We start from the raw sequence: 22,038 nt of genomic DNA, 5'->3' as shown, positions 1-22,038 counted from the left end.
ACAATAGAAATTCTCATCGTGGGAAAAGATGTTTTTAATGCTGAATGGAGTCCTTTTTAAATGCCCCGTTGCTCTTTTGGAACACATGGGAAGGCATTCCTTGAGTGTTCTAAGTGGCTGCAGTGTTCCTTTAATAGGAGCTGACATTTCGGTTTCCATTAAGGAACTAAATGTCACTGTTGCTCCTTTCAAAACTGCAAAGTGATGAAAGTTAGCCCAGAGAAGAAATATTAAAAAGGGCAGAAAAATATATTTTTCCTCAAAAGGACTTTTTAAAACCAAACCTGGCCCTAAATCTATCTCTCTGCCCCAAGCAAGAGCTAGGCCCATACAAATGCAAATGTAAAACCATCAGAAAGTTGAAGCCAGAGCAATCAAGAAGACAAAAGAGAAGATCTGCATACCCCACCCAAACTCTAGGAGTCAGCCCCATCACCTGGGAAGCAGGATATGATAATAGAATTAAACCACAGATATCAAGGCCTAGACAAACACTCAGAAACAGCCTCAAGGTTCATGCCACAGGAACAGGAAACTATTCCAAACAAAAGGCTAGGGGGGGTATAAAACCTACTGCCCATGTGCTCAATCTCCCTCTTCTCCTTCTCTCCTCTGCACTTTCCTGAAGAACCATCTTTCTGCAATAAACTGTAACCTTCTTCCCAAAGCAGTCGCCATGTTTACTTATTTATTCCCGGCTTGGATGAACCAGGATGAAGACCTTACTTCTAACAATGCAAAGTTTGTTAACCAATAAATACCAGCAAATTAAATAAATTATGCAATCCAATTCTTTGACACAGCTGAATAAATTCAGTCATGAAGGAAAATGTATTCATGAAAGTAGATAATTGAATGAGGCTCTCTATTGTTTGCACAAACTCTTTGGTTCCAAGTTCTGGCAAGTAGACCTCTCCAGCTTTGTCAATATGCTTAATAGTCTCCACATAGGCATACAGAAAGAGTACAAGAGCACAGACTAGTCAAAATCCAAATTACTTATCAGGACCCTACAAAGACTATCATTGATAAAGCTGTTGTTTAAAAAAATCTCCCCCTTTCCCCATAAGTTTTAGTTTCTGGATACTATATTGCAGTATCTCATCAACTCATTCACTTTTCTCAATTTTATTAATATTTTCATTGATGGATTTCCTAATTCTTTTTAATAAATATAACTTCACAAAAATAAGAGGAGACAATGTAACCCGCAAGAGCTAATAGGAATATGAATTTCATTTAACAATGATATTGATATAATCTCTTACTGTGCCCCCAGTTCTCTGTCTTCTTCTAGAAAACTTCTAGTAATCTTTTGTTAAAAACTGGACCTGTATCATTATCTAGGTTATTGAAAACAAACTTCTGAAAACGGCTTCCAACATAAGAAAATCAGAGTTGTAATAGATGTGATTTTTTAAAAAAAATTTCTAGCAACTTTTACAACATCTTGCTTTGATCTCTTTCAAAAAATTCTGGGTATTTAATTAGAGACAAACCAGACATAAACATAAATCCACATCTGACCTATCATTTGTTTCAAAATAACAACAACAACATGAAGCCCAGTTCATTTTAACCTGCTTTATTTTATTTAAAATTTAATTTCAATTTAGATGGCTACCCATCTAATGAAATGGATCTGAGTAGCAACCAGCAGATCACAAAATAAAAAATAACACCTCAATAAATCTGTAAAGGGCAGCAAGGTTAAAAAAAAATTGTTTTGCCATCATTAGATCCATTCTACAGGCTCTGTCATATATTCCAATCCTTATGCCTGATGGAATAACCAGGACATGAAAGCTATATGAAAGGCCACCAATGTTGGGGCAAATCTAATCTCTGGGGGGATGTTTAGAGAGAAAAGCTCTGTTCCTGGGTCTTTCCAGATAGTATGCAAATAGGGGCCTGTAGCTTGCCTCTTCTGCTGGATCTGATAGGACAGATACAATCAGATACAGGCTTTATATGCCTTGCACTACTTTACACTACTATATCTTCTCGTATCCCTAGATTTATGTTCATTTAAAAAAAATGTTTTTTTTTGTTTTTTTTTTTTGCTGTTTGGATTTAATAATTCCTTTCACTCCTTGTTTCAATGTTTTAAGCCAGGATCTTCAAACGTGGCCCTTTTATGACTTGTGGACTTCAACTCCCAGAATTCCTCAGCCAGGCACACTAGCTGAGGAATTCTGGGAGTTGAAGTCCACAAGTCATAAAAGGGCCAAATTTGAAGATCTCTGTTTTAAGCAATCATCCTACTGTGAATACATGATTTGTTACAGCTTGTAGTCAAAATGGCACCAGGCAGGAGCATTTAACAATAAGCAATAAGCCAAAGCTGCTATTTTTACTTACATGGTGTGAGATTTGTCTGTTTTATGTTAAAAATTTCTCTTCTGGCAATTATTTGTTAATAACTGGGCATCAAGCAGGTATTGATCTTGGGATAAGAGATACAACTATGAGACAGTCTCTACAGATCCTCTGATTCAGGCATAACCTGTATCCATCCTTGAGGTGTTCTGTTGAAGCTGGGTCTGTTTGAAAGTAGCATCACATCATTCATGGCATCTGTAGGAGGCACAACTACATCAAACCCAGGGAACCCATCAATCAGTAACGGCCCACCAAATGGTGTAGGAGTCCTATAAGGAGGATGAGAAGTTCAAGACTGTTGGCAAACAAAGCATTGAAACATAAGTGGGGAAAATATTTTACTGCTGATACGACATAATCTGCAAGTGTCAAATGCAGCTAGCCATTAGTGAATTAAGCCACAATTTAAAAGTTCCTCATGGTTTGCTAGTCAATAGTTAAAATGTTCTGGACAAGCAAGTTTCATTGCAGTGTGTTTGTATTAGGGCTACAAAATTGACCACAGGCATGTTCCATTTCAGTTTCCTAATTTCAAATGCCAGATTTGTTTTGTGAGCTTCTTATCCGTTTCGCAGATAAGCAAATGAAGTGCTTGATGTGAAATGCAAACACATTTTTTTTTTGAACCATTTGTGTGTACTGTATTACAGCCAATGTGTTTTCTGCAACGTACACTGGTGTGTGGGTGTGGGTTTATGCATGTATGCTTGTACATGATCACAAAACAAATGATGCATTGTTCTTGACCAATAGTCATCCCAGAATACTGAGTCTATTGTCAAAATCTTATTTTGACCTCATCCAGCAAAACAGCTATTTAATTCTGTAGTGAAATAACACAGTGTATATTACACGGATGAACAAGGGAGTATTTTCAAATCTGGGTTGCGTAAATACTATTTCAGGCATCTTCTGCTTCCTGATGTCATTCTTGCTACTCGGGGGAATCTGGTGTTCAGTGTGATCTTCCACGGTACCAAACTCCCTATCAGTCCAGGTCATTAATGTTCCTAGAAACTCCTCTTCCTGCAAGGTTCACTGGCCATAAAGTCCTCTCATTGAGTCAGAGTGTTAAATGCTCTGGCTTCTGTGCTGAGCAGACTCTCAGAAAAACAAAGAATCTGCTCTTGTAAAATCCAGCAACTACGAAGTTGATGTTGATGAGCTATACCCATAGCAGCCTTAACATACAGTGTAGTCCATAATGAAGCATGCAAGTGAGCAGCTTCTGGAAGGATATATATTTTCTACCATTATTTAAAGAACTAATATTTGAAAATATGCACATCACGTCTTATAGGAAAGGGGTAAACAACCTGATTATCATCGATAGAGTTTATGCAAAAAAAAAAAAAAAAAACCCAGAACAAGCCTTCTTACCTATTGAAATTCCTAAGGTCCAAATTATTCACTTTTCTCGGCTCAGGCAAATGGTTTTTTACATCTACCTGGTAATCAGCATTGCAGAAGAATTCCCGCCAGGGAGATTGATAACCTTTGGGGATTGCAGTTCGGTTAAATTTCTCTGGTGGAACTTCTTTAAGTGGTCCAGAATAGCCTGCAATAAGGATTGTCCAATAAAACAACTGTTTTATTTAATGTGACACCAAAACTTCAATGATGGGTTTCAAATTGGTTATTTCTGGAAAAAGCTAGCACATGTGATAGAGAAAAATAGGTTTTGTTGGTTCCAAGTTGTAGGAAATCTTCATCAGCAACATGTCCTGCTTCTAGAATGCCTCTTCAGTTTCGTGCTCCTTCAACCTTGTTATCAATGACAATTGTTGCAGTTTGCAGTTTCTTGAGTACTTTGGCACTACAGTATGTATTTATGAGTCCACCCTCAACTGCTACCAAAAGGTAGTCAATGGCTGTCATTCCTTTGTACTTCTGCCCTTCATTCATTGTCTCCAATGGGTAAATGTATCAGAAGGAGAATAATCCTTGGCTTCTTTACAGTTAAAGATAAGGCTTGATTTTATTAAAAAAAAGTTGCTCTTTAATTTCCTAATCTATGTTTTCCATATGTACTCCAAGGGATTGTGGTATTTGGATTATTTTAACTGAATGCAATCATGATGTGTCAACTATGGATGGACAATCCTCTGCTCCATTTTGATTTTTAAAATGCTCCCTGATTATACTGGAGATGAATCAGGACAGGACTATGAGGATGATGAGGGATGTACTTCAGTATTGTTGAGATAAATGCTGGAAATGTAGTATCCCTTCATCATGCTAAGAAATTCTATGATGGGACAATAATCATAGAGACATTTAAGAACAGATGATAAGGAAAACTTAAGGGCACTTTAGGGGTGTTTACAGTAGCCCTTATTGGGAGAAAGAGAAACACATCATCTTACGTCTTTCTCCTGAGATGTTCCTGTCTTAATGTTGATATATGTTTATGTGTGTATGTATGTATGTATGTATGTATGTATAAAATAAATAAAAAGGACGTTATTGGATCTCTCTCCATCAAAATCAACCTGCCTTCCTACTTATTCAACAACAACAAGAACTACATTAAATGAAAGTGTCAAGGAAATGAAGAACTATCCAATCTGTCTTTATGTTTTTGAGCACAGGCAACTCTTTATACTCCCCATCAAATTATCTACTGTTAAGAAAAGGATGTGTTCCCTCAGTTGTCTTTCCTGGCTGATCACATTTAAGTAAGTCACTCTTTGCTGCTAATAAACAGTAGCGCATAATGTAAATAATACACACCTCCCCATGATGGTACTATAATCAGTATGAACAATAAGGTAAAGATAATATACTTCACGTGGGAAATTGGAGTAATAGGGAGGAGATTAAATGAATACAATTGAGCTAGTCCATCCAAAAAACCCTGTAATTAAATGGTCTTTCTTATTTCAAATAATACATATAATAATAGAGGGAGAACTACTTGAGGATGCAAAAGTACTGACATGGAAGGTTAGTTGGAAAAAAGCGAGAGTAAGGCTGAAAGAAATTAGGGTTTTGATCTAGTAGAGGGGATTTTATACTATTGATTAGTGGGTTGAATATGGTGGAAAATAGATATTTTTTAGAAACTAAAGTAACATTATAATTGAATAGGTAAGATTGTAATAAAATTAATAGACTTTTGGTTTAATATGGTGAAAAATAGATAACCTTTAGAAAATAGAATAAGATTATATGCAAATAGACAAGATGTGTATTTAGAATTTTAGATTTTGTTATAAAAAGGGAAAAATTTAGAAGTTGAGATAAGAGAAACTCTGGTTGCCTAAAGCTTGTAAATTATAATATACTAAATGTTAACTTGAATATTGAGGGGAAATTAAAGCCTGGGAAAAAAGCAATAACAGGACATTGATTGTATATAAGGATTGAATGCAAGCACAATTAAGATATGTATAAGCTAAAAACTATTGATAAATGTAACAAATATGATTTTACTTAGTTGATAACAATAAAAACTATATTAGCTCAATATGAGATAGTAGATACTAAGGGGAAAAGAGAGGAAATATTTGATGTTGTAACTTGAGATTTGTGCTAAAGATTTATGTATGTTATTGAATTATTGACTACCCAGCCACCATGTTGCTTTTTAAATGTTTAATTGTAAAATTAGAAAACTAATAAAATATTATATAAAAATATACTTCACGTGAGCCCTTTCACGATTATTTGGACACTTATGCCCCTTCCTCCACTACTGCTACTCACAATTTATCCTTTTGTTTTTAAGTTTATGATGGACTAGTGTAGCATTTTCCAACTTGGTTTCATACAGAAACAATCAACGTCTAAGTATTCTAAGTCAGCAAATGCAATGTGTGGGTATTGCCTCAGTCTAAGAAGTCTATGAGTCAAGTCCAGCAAGCTTTCTCTCTCTCTCTCTCTCTCTTTTTTTTTTGATGTTAGGGATGGCTTGGAGTAGCAAAGAGCTTCTTACCTGGAGCAATTGCACTGGGGTTCAGAGCTTTGCTCATCCTCAAGACTTTGCCTGTTTTTTGTGGTACTTGGGGAGGCACTCTCTTTCCAGAAACCTCCATGAGATGTATGTCATTCTGATAGTTCTCTTTGCCCTCTGTGGAGTGAGCAGACTAGCAGACAAAGGAGAGTAAGCATAAGTGGCAAATATTTTCTATTAGTCAAAATACCCAATTAGAACTAGATTGTCTAGAAGCAATGGAAAAATGTAGGTAAGAGAAAAGATTTTTTGAGGCAATGTGATCAGTAAAACTGTGTTTAGACCATTCTCCCCCACGTGGAAAGATAATTTCATCCATTGCCATAATACACAAACATTTTCCCCAAAATATCAGCAGTTAATATTCAGTTTATTATTCTCTTCTCATTGTCCAGATTTGACTTGATTTGCAAATAACAACAACAACAACAACAACAAGACTAATTTCACATACTTCCTGCTAGGGAAACAATATTGTTAAAGGATCTATATCTATATCTATATCTATATCTATATCTATATCTATATCTATATCTATATCTATATCTATATCTATATCTGTCTGTCTATCTATCTATCTATCTATCTATCTATCTATCTATCTATCTATCTATCTATCTATCTATCTATCTATCTATCTATCTATCTATCATGGTTTCTAAAGTGATCACTTGCACATTTCCAAAATAGCAAACAGTATGATTTAAAAAAGACACCAATTTGTATAAAATGTGCATATGCTCAAGTATATAGACATATGCAAATAGAGACATACGGTAATTACTGTAACTTAAACATTTAGTGTATCACACTATATATGAGCATATGACTTGAATGCCTGGTGAGAATGCTGTCTAAGTGATTACAAATTTTTGAACTAACTTGGATTACTACCAATGGGGAAGATGCCTAAAAATGCTATTGATAGAATTTGCAATAGAGGAGATTCATCTATGAAGTAGGTCAGGCAATACCATAATAGCTTCCTTCAAAGAGTCTTCTGGTGCACTGTAGTCTGGTAATCATTCCACCTTACAGGAGTGGACAATCTGAAGCCCTTTTTGATGTCTCTTTAAGTCCTTTCTGACTGCAGTTGGTGAAATCAAAGGATCCTGCTATTTTGTGACAACTGTCACAAAAACCCTGAAATATATCAGTTTATTAAAAGGGAAAATTGCCAAAACTCCTTACTAAACCTATCAATAGCAAGAGGAGTCATGTGGCACCATTTTTTTTGCAGCCACCATCCTCACCCCACCCCAGTGATCAGCGTAGCCTTAGAAAGCTCTGTCACCATAGTTGCCAGGATTCCATGGGAAAAGGAAATAATGATGATGATGATGATGATGATGATGATGATAATAATAATGTTGGAAGGGACCTTGGAGGTCATCTAGTCCAACCCCCTGCTCAGACAGGAAACCCTATACCATTTTGGACAAATATAGAGCATAGCCTAAGACACGGATGTCAAACTCGCCATGTCACATGACGTGTCACAACATATCTTGACTTTTTTTGCATTGTTGGAGCTGGGATGGGCGCGGCCTCCATATGATGCAACTGGCTGGCGGGCCAACAGTTTGAAACCCCTGGCCTACGAGGTTTGACTCTATTAGAAGAAAGCTACAAATAGTTGTTGAGTTCGGCAGAATTTTCACCCTGGCAGTACTGAATTTAGCATGTTACATTTATTTTTATGAAGACAACTAAAAGAAAGGAAATTTGGAAAAGGGATGATAGGAATATAGACAATTAGTTCCTTTTGCTAATGAAATTTGCTCCTGACTGATGCATCAGAACAAATCTGGGGCAAGGCTGGAAGTGTTAGGCTGTGTATGCAAGTATACTCTGGTGTGAAATTGGATTTTGCTTCAGGTATGTTCTAATGCATACATTTACACATGATTACCTTATTTCCATTAATACTGAAATATTAACTTGGAAAGATCATTCAAACTCATTAGTTTTAACCAAAAATGGCATCCAGGCAAAAAGAGCACTCCCACAGAGGGAAACTCTTAAGCCACTAAACTCCAGGCCAACTATATGACACTCTCCCAGATTCTGATCAAGTAACTAAGCATACCTTCCATCCTTTGGTTGTTTCCACTCCATTGTATTCTGGGTGTGAACCTCCACTTGTCGTGCTTGAGGCCTAGAAAGAGAAAGCAAAGAATATCGTATTTGAACAGGAAGAACCAGAGAGAAGACCTGAAACCAGAAAGCATACATGGGTTTGCTAATAATCTGAATAAAAGCTTGTCAATTAAATATATTGAAGCTTGCAAACTAGTAGAATGTATAGTGCAGACATCTAAGGTCTACGGAGGTCTGTGGGCATTCCCGTAACATTAAATTGATATTAGTTTAGTAAACTATATGGGAGACGGAATAATTTCTTCCATGCATATTATTTGTATGCAGAGGGATACAGTAGATGGATAGATAATTAATCAGTAGCTAGTAATTTAAGCTTAATTACAGTTCTTTATGCCAGAAGAATTTCTCAAGGAGTTTCTACTCCTATCTAAATGGATTTACTCTAACCTAGTAATCTATCAAGTAATTAAACCTAACCCCGAGACCTATGCTTCAAGCCAAGCAATGACTATGGTTTGCATTGGTCTGCCACTTACAAGTCTATCCCAGCTGCTTCAAGATGGGAAAGATCCAGGCTCTTGTATTTAGAAACAAGATTAAATTACTCCATCAGAAGTGAAAATAAATGTTGATTTGATCAGCTTTGAGTGGGACACCTGCTTTGCCACTTCCTGTTTTTGTTCCCAACTGACATCTCGTTAAGAATTTTTTCCTAGGACTCTAATATGACTTACAACTCTGTGGCCTGTAGGATTCTCCAGCACAAAACGCTGCACTCTCTTCTGCCTTTGTTGATACAGTCTCGATCCCCTGTTTACGGACAGGGACAACTCCTCCATCATCAGATCTTGAGGAGTGCTAACCTTCTTTCCCAAGTCTAACGCTGGAGCTGAAGACACAAAGCAATATATATAGAATAGAATAGAATAGAATAGAATAGAATAGAATAGAATAGAATAGAATAGAATAAAATAGAGGTCTTCTAGTCCAGCCCCCTGCTTAAGCAGGAGAACCTATACCATCTCAGATAAGTGGCTATCCAGTCTTCTTAAAAACCTCCAGTGATGGATCACCCGCGATTTCTGGAGGCAGGCTGTTTCACTGGTTAACTGTCCTCACTGTTAGGAAGTTCCTCCTTAATTCCAAACTGATTCTTTCTTTGATCAGTTTCCAACTGATGCTTTGGAGAATAGTTTGACCCCCTCTTCTTTGTGGCAGCCCTTCAAACACTGGAATACTGCTATCATGTCACCCCTATTTCTTCTTTTCTAATAGGGATGCATTTGTTTCACCCTTTGCCATTCTCTGCACATTTAATCAAAAAGACTGTAATCAAGAATGCTTAATAGGTTACAGTCTGTATAGGAATTAGCCCTACTATAACTAGGGATGGAAGTTTTTGCAACAAGAAATATTCAGCATAATTCTCTGCACGTTTCCTTGTTGTTCACTGTATGTTTGTTCCCTAGAAGGATCCTTGTTTTTTGTAGCTGAGGATGTGATCAATTTAAAAAAACAACAACACATGGGCACATCTCTGATGGCACAAGAACAAATATTCCTTAAGGCTTTCCTAGCAATAGGCTTTGCACAATACAAGTAGTCTTCGACTTACAACAATTCATTTAGTGACTGTTCAAACGGCACTGAAAAAAAGTGACTAATGACTGTTTTTCACTCTTACGACCGTTGCAGCATCCCCATGGTCACATGATCAAAATTTGGATGCTTGGTAACTGATTTATATTTATGACGGTTGCAATGTCCTGAGGGGGGGGGTGTCTTATGATGCCCTTTTGCGACCTTCTGACAAGCAAAGGCAGTGGGGAAGCCAGATTCACTTAACGACCGTGTTAGTTATTTAAACACGGCAGTGATTCAGTTAACAATTGTGGCAAGAAAGGTCATAAAATGGGGCAAAACTCGTTTAACAAATGTTTCATTTAGCAACAGAAATTTTGGGCTCAATTGTGGTCATAAATTGAAGACTACCTGTAAAGGCTGATTGGTATCAGATATACCAATTTTCCTGAATATCTGGCTGATACTCCATGTTGACAGAGAAAGGACATATTATGGGCAGGAACGGCTTTGCAGGCACACTCTAGTGTAGACAAATTTATCTCAACCAGATGTATATTGGCTAAGGCAGAACCATGACAAGCAAGGGAAGATTCTCCCTAAATGTTTGTCACTGGTGAGTGCAAATCTCTCTTACCAGCTGCCTTTTACAAGAGTATCTCTGAACATCTGCAATTAGGCCATCCTTGGGTCTATTGAAGGTGGGCATTAATTAGCAATTGCCCAAATTTCACAACACATTCTACTGAGTAGAGTACATTCATAAGCAGGTACATTCTCAAAAGGCCTGCTTCTTCCATTCTATGTTAGGATCTGAAACCTTCACACTTTCATCTGTGTCATTCACATTGTCAGCTTTCTAAGGGCCTGCAGCGATCTAAAACGCCAGGGAAGCCTATTATCTAGGAATAATCTGGAAAATGATGGCAGTCAAAGTTGCTTTACCCTCTTCTCCGTGAATCGCTTTCACAATGGCTTGAATTGGTTCATACTGCTCGCTTTTGAAGTTCAAGCGTGGAAGGGGAAACATATTTTCAGCTGCAAGAAAAGCAAGAAGAAAAGCAAGATTTGATCAGTCTTTGCACACCCAGCTACTTTTCTGTTGCCTGCATTTGTTTCCAGTGCTAAAGCTTGTCAGCAAAAGTAGAAATACAAATAGGTATAACAGTGCTTTTTTTGTAAAAAAAAAAAAAAAAAGTGCTGGAACTCACACACATCATAGTCTTGCCTACCAAACAAGGTTTACCTTTGTATTTGAAAAAAAAAAACCCTTTAATTTTTAGTGTATCTAAAAGAGTAGGATTTTGTTCAAGGCAACTCTGGAAAATCCATCGAAAAAAGGTGCTGGAACTCTGTTCTGGTGCGTTCTATGACAAAAAAAAAGCCCTGGGTATAGAAATCTGATAAATAAAGCTTGCCAGTAAACTAATTCTACTCGGAAAAGATACAAATAGTGCCTAGATGGAAATAAGGATTTTGCATGTCTTTGGTACACTATTTGACCTAATACAGCTCAGAATTTAATTAGTCCTGCTAACTGCTCTTAGTGATCATTGCCAATGTCATGTTTCTAAACCATCTTGAAAAATGAGCTACATTCTTTGCTCCTTAAAGATAATACTTTACATTTCTCCTTATTGAAAGACATCCACTTCTCAACTTCTTCCAGCCGCCCCAGATAGATAGCAATCTCATTCGATCATCATACCTCTCAACTCTGTGTCATCTGCACATTTGATAAGTAGTCCATCAACTCCATTATGCAGCTAATAAATCCAAATGTTGAATGATACTGGGCAAAAGACAAATCTCTGCAGGACCCACTGTTTAACACCACCCAGCCTAATACAGAACCATTAGTGCGGATTCTTTTACTGCAATTAGCCAGCCAGTCATAGGCACATTTTACTATAATTCCATGCAAACCACATTTTTAAAGTTTATAAATGAGAATATCATTGTCAAATGAAAAACAGAGTTGGAATCCAAGTACAGAACCTTTGGAAAGCTGAACAATAATAAAAAAGTGATGGATTTTGACAATTGACATTTTCAAATTTCAAATGGAGAGGCAAGGGACCAAGATGAGCCCACTGCTCATGATATAATACAAACAACTGGATTGTTACAATTGTGATAGTTCCTGGATTGTTCTTGTGTCAATAGCATCATATTCATCCATAAAGATACTCTATTTCAAGCTGAGACTGTTAAGAGAGAAGTAGCAGCATAATGCTGCCTTGCATTCCAAGGAAGGTCTTATTGAAGTGGCTTTCCTTGTCTTCCAGCTTCTGGGATACTCCTATGGCAGCAGCCTGTTGCCAGGGCTGTGGAATTACCGTAGCTGTTATGCCAACAGGGAGACAAAATAGAGGGATTCATTTTTAATTTTCCCCACGATTTTGATATTACCATAAGAGCCCTTCTCTAGGCAGTTTGCAAATCAAATAAGATCAGTAAGCACCGAGGGACTTCCAGTTTTACACAGTAGCAACTGGTCATGGGCTTGCGGATTGTCTACACACCCAGGGCTAATTTTGCCCTGCCAGGGGACCCTAAATGGGTCTAAGTCGCCCCGGAGAGGCAACAAAGAAAGAAGGGTGCTCTAGTGATTCTGGAACGGCAGCAGCCATTCTGTTCAACTTGGGGAAAGCCTTTTAACCCAACAGGAGAAAGGCTGGCCATATTGCATCGACCAGCCCAAGCTACTAGCAACTGAAGTCCAAAAGCACTAACCAGCACAACAGTAAACAGCGTACTTGAAACTGGGTGAGGAATTCGATCTTCTCTTTTCTATTTTACATTTAATTTCCTGTAAAAGATCCCCAAGAAGCAAAATACCTCTGAAAGGGAAGGAGGGGGATTTCCGCCCCACCCTTATACTAATGGAAGTGACGAATTAATCTTTTTATGGAGGATCAATATATATGGAAGTAAAATAAATATAAAACCTGAAACTTAAAACTCAAATCTGGATAAATCTAATATTGTTTGAATGGTTAATACTCTCATTTTAAAGATAATTGTTCATTTTGAAAATTGAAAAATAGTTGCTGACACCTAGTGGCAGATGAAGACTATGAAAGCTATGACTTTCATATAAGACTTGGGAAAATCTGGGAAAAACTAATCTGTGTCTGTGACCTTCAAAGCTTTAACAACAAAGAACAGCTGTGACTCAAAAAAGACAATAATCTGGGCTGTAGACAAAGAGAGAATTATAAATTTCAGGGGGAAAATCGTTTTTGAACTATTTGGAATACAAATATCTATCTAATTGGGACTCTAAAGCTATTTGCAGAGAAAAGAAAGGAAGAGGAAAACTCAATTTCTTGGCTATCATGGATCAGACACTTGTAGAAAGAACATATCAAGAAAACATAAATACGTCACAGGAGTATATATAGTATACTGCAACTAATTCAAACAACAATGACTTTAAACCACAAAGAAATCCAAAACAACTTTGAAAATATAAATCAATCTATTTCCAAGTTAACTCTACAACAAAAATATTCCCAGAAAACAACAACAGAGAAGGAGCAGACAAAACAGATAAATGGATATAGAATTGAGAATAGAGACTTAAAGATAGAACTTAGTAAAACAAGGAAACATAATTTAATCCTAGTGGGAAAAAATTCACAAGAATTGGAAAAAACAACTTATCCCTTAAGACTACAAAATAAATCTGAGGACAAGAAAACAGATTGGATAAAATGGACTGTAGAGGTGTCAGGAACATCGGAGAGAAAGGAAATGATAAGAGAAGTGGAGAGAAAGAAAAAGAAAAAGATTTTCAAAAAACATGGAAAGGCAGAAGTCCTGTACAAAGAAACTTCTTCTGATTTACTTTTTTATATCTACAGCAACATTTATAAACGTATGGAAAAACCTTTTGATTCAGCAAAATACGTTGATTAAGAAAGACACTGGGCAAAAGAAAAAGACTAAAATGGAAACTAAGAAAATAGATGATGGGACTTACCAGAGAGAATACTTAAAAAAGAAACATTTGTTTGAATATGGTTAAAGAAATAGAAAAGTTTTGGAATATATATGTACTCTAAGAGGGATGAATTCTCTAAATATGCTTTTTCCCTTTTTTGTTTTCTTTTTTGATATGAGTAATATAAAAAAGTTGAAATGACTTAGATAAAGGAAATGTTTTAGATATTTAAATGTGATTGAATTTAAGAAAATTATAATGGATAAAAATGTTTTGAATAAGAGTTAAAGGACTAGATGACTAGATGTATTAAATGGAATGATTAAAGATTAAACATATTTTTAATTATGGTTAAAAAGAATAAGAAATTTAGGAAATAAATACATATTAGCTTAGGAGGGATATATATTTTAAGTATGTTATTTTTTATGCTTCTTTACTCTTGCTTTTGTTTCTTTTTTCTACTGTTTTATCTATTCCTTAAGAAATGTAAAGGTGTGAGATAGTTTATATGGAAAAATAGAGTTAAATTCTTAAATGTAATTAATTTTTGAGAAAATCTTGACCAGTAAGAATATCTAGAATTTGGTGGGAGAAACAAATTAAAATAAGAACTGTAACAGGATCTATGATAAGGCAACCAGAATGCTTGGATAGAAAAGAAATATTATATTGATATGATTATTATTTTTAAGACTATTGGGAAAAAATTATATATTTAATTGTTATCTATCAAAATAATAAGAATTGTATTAACTCAATGTTTGCAAAAGAGGATATTTTGGGAAAAGAGAAAATCAACTAAAATTAATATGTGGATTATGGATTATAGAAATCAATTGTTAGGTCTTTACCTCTACCTCCCAAAGGGAGGGTAGCACAGCAGCCTCATGAGTAGAACAGCCAGATCAGCCAGAGTCAAATTTGAGGAGATGGCCTTTATAGTTTCAGACTGATACATTGAGTTATACTTGGACACTATTCAAAGCCACTGCAGAACTAGCAAAATAGATCCAACATTGCTGAACTTGTGTGTTGCAGTGTTGCAGATAAAGGTAAAGGTTTCCCTATGCAGTCATGTCCGACTCTAGGGCGTGGTGCTTATCTCCGTTTCTTGGCCGAGGGAGCCAGCATTGTCTGAAGACATTTCCCACAGTCTTATGGCCAACATGGCTATACTCCAAAGACGCATGAAACACTGTTAATTTTCCACTGAAGTGGTGCCTATTAATCTACTCACATTTGCATGCTTTCGAACTGCTAGGTGGGCAGAAACTGGGACAAGTAATAGGAGCTCACCCTATTGTGCAGCATTCCAATCTCAAACCCAGCTATCAGCTGTCCAGATGCTGACAAGCTCAGCATCTTTAACTGCGTAGAGTCTGCATTTTGCATCCATTTCAGTATGTGGGTGATCTTCAAATGGTAGCCCTAGATATAAGTGATGAGGACATGTAACTGCTGTAGAGTAACTTCCACTCCCCAAAGGGCTGTATCTATGCACCAACAAAACTGACCACAGTTTTGGTCACTGTTCTGATCTAAGTGGAATTGCAAATCCAAGAGGCCTTACAAATTGAAGACCCGCTGTTATAAACAGAGTACACCAAAAATAGCAGAGTAGCCATATAACCACCATATGGTTGCTGGGCAAATGTCAACTGCAAACTGATGAATGACCTTTCTCAGTTGCCTCATGTAAAGGTTCAACTGTGTGCAGCAGGCCTGGGTTGATTGATTGATTGATTGATTTTAAGCTGATATGCCACCAACTCTGTCAGGATGGCTTATAGCAGGATTAAAAGATTCATGGTATAACAAACATAACAACACTAAAACAAACATCCAAAGTAAGTCTAAAATAACATCAGCATTACAACCTTAAATTATCCACAGTAAGTATTTTAAAAACTCTAATCTCATAAAACATTAAAACAATTATAATCCTCTTCAATACATTTATCACACATAACAAAAGAAAAACCCACACAATTAAGAATGAGCCAAGGAAGACAACATTAAACCACCCAAGGTCTTTTGGAACAATACAGTTTTTAATATTTTTCAATACAATAGATGTCATCTACTAGAGCAGATATGTCAAACTGCTGGCCCATGGGCCGGATGCATCATACTGAAACCGCGCCCACCCCATTGCCAGAAATGGGGGGAAAGTTGCGATACGTCGTGTGACGTCACGTAACATCGTGAGTTTGACATGCCTGTACTAGAGCAACTATTATTTTCATCCCATGCTTTCTGAATCTTGAATCAAGGGAACCAGATAATCAGCTGTTTCCAAGGTCTTTAGTAGCTGAAACCCCATAACCTTCTATGAAATCTTCTCCAAGAAGGGAAGGTTTAACACTAGGCAGAAATGGTCTAACATGGTGGGGTCCTCACTTCATCATGGCTGCCAGGAGGGACAGTTTTCAACCCACAAGTGGCAAGACTGAGGCGTCAAGAACCCTGTTCAGGTTCTCAAAATCCACAAGACTTAGAATCCATGAAAAATCATCAGTTTTTGCAAATGTCACCCCCAACTCTGAGGAAATACAAGTAAAATAGGAAAAAAAGATGCCAACAATTTAATCTCTTTTAAAATTATATATATGATATAATACACAATAAAGTAATCCTGCCCTGTCCTGTCTTGTCCTGTCTTGGGTGTTTGGCTAATAGTTCTCAGTTTCACAACTATTCTCCAGAAAAGGCAAATGCCAATTGTCTGTTGTTTCTCCATGAGCTCTATACGCACAAAGGCATTAGATCTATGCAGATTCAAAGGCACACAGTGGTGCTTCAGAGCCTCCAGGGATAAACATTGAGTTTCTTTTCTTTTGTGGGATAATGCCATAGTTATGGTGAACAGTATGTTCATGCCCATAACATATCTATTTCCTGAAGCATTCATAAAGCACCAGAACTTCAGTCTGAAAAGGAATCAGAAGAATTAGAAGGTGGCAAGGATTGTCATCTGAAAGAACCTGAAAAAGGGCAGCCATCATTACTGGTGATGTGTTGAAAGGGAAGTATCAGAGAAGCCAGGCTGAAATAAGTTGTTAGATATGCTAATGATTGTCCAGCTTCAGAATACTCTTACAGTGGATTTAGTAACAGAGGCATCAGGAATAAAATATTGGGAGACACTGAAAAGACATAGGTCTTTATCCAGTATGGTTGGGCTTTTACTTGTTTTGGTGCCATTGAGTCAGTCTTGACTGCTGATGATTACCTGGACAAATCCATGTAATTTCCTTGGCAGGCTTTTGGAAGTGATTTGCCTTTACCTTCTTCCTAGGACTAAGACAGAATAACTAATCCCAAATCATGCCTAAGTGGGATTCAAACTTACTGTCTTCTAATTTGGTGCCTTTCCCACTGTCCCAAACTGGCTGTAATCCCATAAAATATCTACTTAAAAAGAAATAATTGTATATTTTAATCCAGGGTTCCCCAACCCCTGGTCTGTGGACCAGCACCAGTCTGTGGCATGCCGGCAACTGGGCCGTGCAAATAAGTGAAGCCCCATTCACTGGATGCAGGCAGCACACAAAACCATGCCCCCTCTGGTCCGTGGAAAAAAATTTCTCCGTGGAACTGGGCCCTGGTGCTCAAAAGGTTGGGGGCCTCTGTTTTAATCAGTTTTCCCATTCTAAATATATTTTCTTTAAAATAAATCCAGTTGACATTTCAGAAGCTTTCAGCTTTCTTTGACTTTTCAATTCAATTTGTATGTGGAGGGTTCCTTAACTGCAAGTAATGGCAAGGCTCCAGTAATGTTAACTGAATTACGGATGAAGCATTGTGGTGAAATAATATGCAAAATATTTCATTATATTTACTGATTAAATCTTATCAGAAAAATCTGCTTCCTACTCTGGATTTTCAATATATAGAGTATAATTCATTAACTAACACCCCTTCCTGGTGCTCAGCCAAGATAGTAACATAAGGCAAAGATGTTAATTAACATTTCTTCACTTATTTCAATTACATCTTAATTGCCTGTTAGAACAACTTAGTAAAAGCAGGTTTTGCACACAGAGAATATGTAGAATTCCTGAGCCAAATTGTATTATTCTCTCTCTCTCTCTTTCTTTTCCATTCTGCCCAAAGTCTTCAGGACAATTAAGGCTGGCAGCTCTTTATAAAAAAAAAAAAAAAAAAGCTAATAGCATGAAACATATAGCATTTAACAAACATATAGGAAAACTCCAGGTTCTAAAGCCAATGAACCAAATCCATTCTGCAAAGCTCACTGAAGAAAATGTGAAGTAAAGCCATCCTGTCACAAGCCATACAAATACCAGCTTAATCCCACCCATGGAATGGTCAGAGTCCTTGATACTTGTGGCTGAACTGGCCAGATTTTCTCCTGAATTTAAAACAAAAGTTCTGAATCATGTATATTTCATCTGTAATTTGGAAAATCCAAAATCGTCTTTGTGAGAATGGAATGTTTTGAAGTCAGCTGAGCTATTAGTATTAGCCAGAGGGGAAAAGATTGACGTGGACTTATAGTTATCCACTGATTGATAGTAAATTGCTAGAATAACTTCTTTCTTCTAGAACTGCAATGAACATTCAGTAATAACTGTCTTACATCCATAGGTTCTTCCTCAGATAAGAACAGAACTTGTGATGAGGACCTTCAGCTGTAAACAAAGATACTTGTTGTCAAAACATAAGCTGAAGGTTAAGCTTTTCGAATGGGGCAGTTCTATCAGGCAGAGCTACATCTCTTGGCAAAAGGTTTCATATGGGACTCCATGTCTTTTTCTGCCCACAAAAGCCTTCCTTAAATCTTCCAGCACTATATTTAGCTGGTGACCTGAGAATACTGGAGATGCACTCCTGACCTTAGATTGTGAAGGATGTAGGCAACAATTTCAGAACTCACAGAGTTCTAAAGTCACAAAAACTCCAGAATCAGGAGATTAAGAGTAACTGTAACTGAACTTGAGAAAAGTTGATTTTTCAAGGATTGAAAAATCTATCTATCTATCTATCTATCTATCTATCTATCTATCTATCTATCTATCTATCTATCTATCTATCTATCTATCTATCTATCTATCTATCTACCCACCTCAGCTCCTATCACTTTCAAACATGCCATCAGCCTAATCTAAAATATCACTCATGGGTGCCTATTCTTGGTCTTATAGAATGACTGATAAAAAAATTTTGCGCTTATTTCTATGTGTAGGTTTTTGAGCCTGAATTTATGCCACTTATGCTCACTAACCTGCATGTCAAAATTTAGGAAGAATTGGCATTTGTCGTTGTGCAGAACTGTTTATTATCTCCCCAGATACAAAAATTCTTTTTCTCCACTTGTTCCACTCTTCTTCTTTATTTATCTCATATTATTATCAGATGGGTGGTTTCTAAATTTTATATATGAATAAATATTTAATTTTTATCTCATATGAATATTTGAACCATTTTCTGGTAGAAAGTAAGGAACAAAAGTCCTTGAATTTATGTTATATCTATCTAAATCTATGAACCCATTTTAAACAAATAAAAAATGGATGCATCGGTTGGTTGGAAGAATATTTGTTTGTCTCGCAAGATCCCTAATTTTGGGAGTATAGTGTCACTCTAGCATGTTCTGCTTCAAGCCACACATTTCTTGCTTGGATTAATGAAGCCAGGTTTTTTTTATCATTACTTAAGAGTTAGAATGTCTGGTATATTTTTATGGAAATCAAACAGTGCATAATTAGGCAAGATTTTGGTCAGTCTATGTGTGTCTCGTTGCCACAAAAACCTGTACAGGTGTACTTGCAGGAAAGTTAAGAAACTAGAAAATGTTTTAGTCTTTAGTTGCCTAAGCAGGTATTTCTGAGTGAAGCGAACAATGTACTTCATGGTTTCAAACGACCATCAGCTTGGTTCAAGAGCAGACACTTCCTCTTCTGCTGCTCTGGGGGGGGGGGGGAGGCGTGCAATATTCTTCCAATAGCAACTGAAGTAATTTAGTGCTGGAGTCAGAAAAGACGGTTAAGACTTCAACCATATATATATGTATCTATATAACTACCTGGGAGAAGTCTTCTGGGAAAATGGACAGAACTGCAGACAAAACTGAGCTGAGTTTTGTTTTTCCTTTCTTTCTTTAGTAAACTGAAGAAACCATCAGTTTTAGATGAACTTAGGGAATCCTAATATATACTCATCTGCTCTTTTGGACATTATATGTGTTTATCAATGGGCTTTCTATCAAGGTGTCCCAGCAGGCACAATTTCTCAATCTCACCTGCTCCTGCTTCCATGTTCCAGGTGATTTCCTAGCAGCCCTTTTCTAATGCTGAGTCTTACATTCTTAGAGCCAGGCAATTTGACATTCCCAGACTCAGATCAAAGTTTTGCCAGAGGACAATTCTGCATACAAAGGGTCAACCCTTGGCATGGAAAAGCAAATGTAATACATCTGCAGGCTTTGGATCAGCCTTCGCATTCATGTACTGTGATAAAGCCAGTCTTGTTCCCAGCACTGGCTGTTGAAATTCCTTAAATTGTTAAAGATCTACTCTTAACCTCTGTAAGACTTTCTCCATTCCCCCTGAGAGACACACCTGTTGGGTTGTTTAATCCTCAATAATATGTGTACTAAATAAAACTGGTATTCCAAATGACTGGCATAATCTTCCACGGTTTTCTCATAGCAGCCGCACCACAAATAAATGCCTTGCAAAGCAAGATACAAAAGTTCTCCCTACCTGCTCAGGCTTTTATTCAGACCACCGTAGAGCCTTGACAGACCGAGTGCTTCCCAGGTGAGGATTAGAGCCCTGTGTGAGTTTTCTCAATCCTTTTTCTCACCCAAGAAATTTTCCAAGCCAATGCTTTCCAGCTGTTGCAAGTCTTGCTCTTGTGCCTTTTTTGATCTTGCCCAGCTGGGATACCAAGCTTCTAATCCATGTTACATCAGACATTTATTTCTGGCTGAGAAAGGGGGTGTGTCCATCCCAGAGCAGAACCTTTGGGAACTCAAATAGCAGCAAGTGCTGAGGCCAAGTGAAGTATGGAGGGGATAACCAGCTGTCCTTTTACTGTATACAACTGGTGCCACCTAGGTTTCATCTGCCCACAGGTTCTATAGCTTTCACAGGAAAGTGGGAGGTGCAGAAAGTATTAAGAAATCACCATGTTTCTCTCAACTCTCTGAAAAGCTACAGGCTCACCAACAAGTCCAAAATGAACACCATTCCATTCCTGCCCTCAAATGCTTACATCGAATATAGTCAAACATTTTCAGATAAAAGGATGCAGCCACAGAAGCATGTATAAATGCCATAGAATGTACTTGGGCAGACAATGGCACAAAAAATCTGACTTGCCAATTTCCTAACAAATACAGAACATTTTTCTTTGAAACTGCCTATTTTCTTTATGTATTTTCTTTAAAACAGAGATAATAAAGCACATATTCTTCTTTGATTAGGTGATTTATAAACAAATAATGAGCAGGTAGGAGCAGCATGGATCTGCCCTATTTTTGTCTTTCCAAGCCTCGACTCCTGCCTTCTGGATATGAATGTCTGAGAATTAATTTCATACAGATTTCTCTAAATTAAAGATGCGTCCAGGCTAGGCTTTGTGCCCCCCTTCCCATGTGTGTGTCTATGAGTGTGCAATTAGCTTCCATCATTCCTGACATCTTAAGGGAGATCAAAGTGAGACCATCTTCAATTTTTATTCCTTCTATATGTTCCCACTGCTTCTTCCATTCTTTTTTTTTTTTTTTGGTTACCACATAAAATCTGCTTGGAAGAAAATTTATTTTGATTAGTCCGACTGGAAACTGTCCATCTGGGGGAAAAAAAACCAGACTTTGAAAAATGCATACAGTTTTATTCACTGCTTTGGAGCAGATTGCCAGCATATGTTTTTACACCCTTCTCTTTGGAGATAATCACTATGAGATTGTACTAAACACATTTGATTATTATTTTGTGCCAAAAGTGAATGTGGGAAAGAAAAACCTTCAGCTGTTGTGAAGGAAGCAGAGGCTTGCATAAGGATTAGAGATAAACGGAGAACTCGTCTTTGGGCT

General features: G+C 37.1%; 1 protein-coding gene across 1 annotated transcript; it reads right to left on the bottom strand.

Moving 5' to 3' along the window:
• Nucleotides 1-1,569: 1,569 nt before the first annotated feature.
• Nucleotides 1,570-20,919, bottom strand: MYOZ3 (myozenin 3). Its single transcript, XM_039340899.1, has 7 exons — nucleotides 20,702-20,919; nucleotides 10,967-11,059; nucleotides 9,175-9,329; nucleotides 8,427-8,495; nucleotides 6,320-6,470; nucleotides 3,763-3,940; nucleotides 1,570-2,651 (listed from the first exon to the last, which is right to left on the bottom strand). Exons 2-7 carry the CDS (start codon nucleotides 11,049-11,051, stop codon nucleotides 2,480-2,482), a joined length of 810 nt encoding a protein of 269 aa, XP_039196833.1. The 5' UTR covers nucleotides 11,052-11,059; nucleotides 20,702-20,919; the 3' UTR covers nucleotides 1,570-2,479.
• Between the last annotated feature and the right edge of the window lie 1,119 nt (nucleotides 20,920-22,038).

Source organism: Crotalus tigris, unplaced genomic scaffold, assembly GCF_016545835.1.
Source record: "Crotalus tigris isolate CLP2741 ecotype Arizona unplaced genomic scaffold, ASM1654583v1 scf7180000017754.2947050, whole genome shotgun sequence".
Taxonomy (NCBI): domain Eukaryota; kingdom Metazoa; phylum Chordata; class Lepidosauria; order Squamata; family Viperidae; genus Crotalus; species Crotalus tigris.
This window is presented reverse-complemented; position numbering and strand designations above follow the sequence as displayed.

Excerpts from the sequence above, each read along its gene's own strand:
- MYOZ3 (XM_039340899.1), bottom strand. The coding sequence starts at position 11,051 with ATGTTTCCCCTTCCACGCTTGAACTTCAAAAGCGAGCAGTATGAACCA. Across the intron at positions 9,330-10,966 it reads AGCGATTCACGGAGAAGAGG|CTCCAGCGTTAGACTTGGGA; the intron begins GTAAAGCAACTT and ends TTGTGTCTTCAG. Across the intron at positions 6,471-8,426 it reads AAACAACCAAAGGATGGAAG|TCTGCTCACTCCACAGAGGG; the intron begins GTATGCTTAGTT and ends TTTGTCTGCTAG.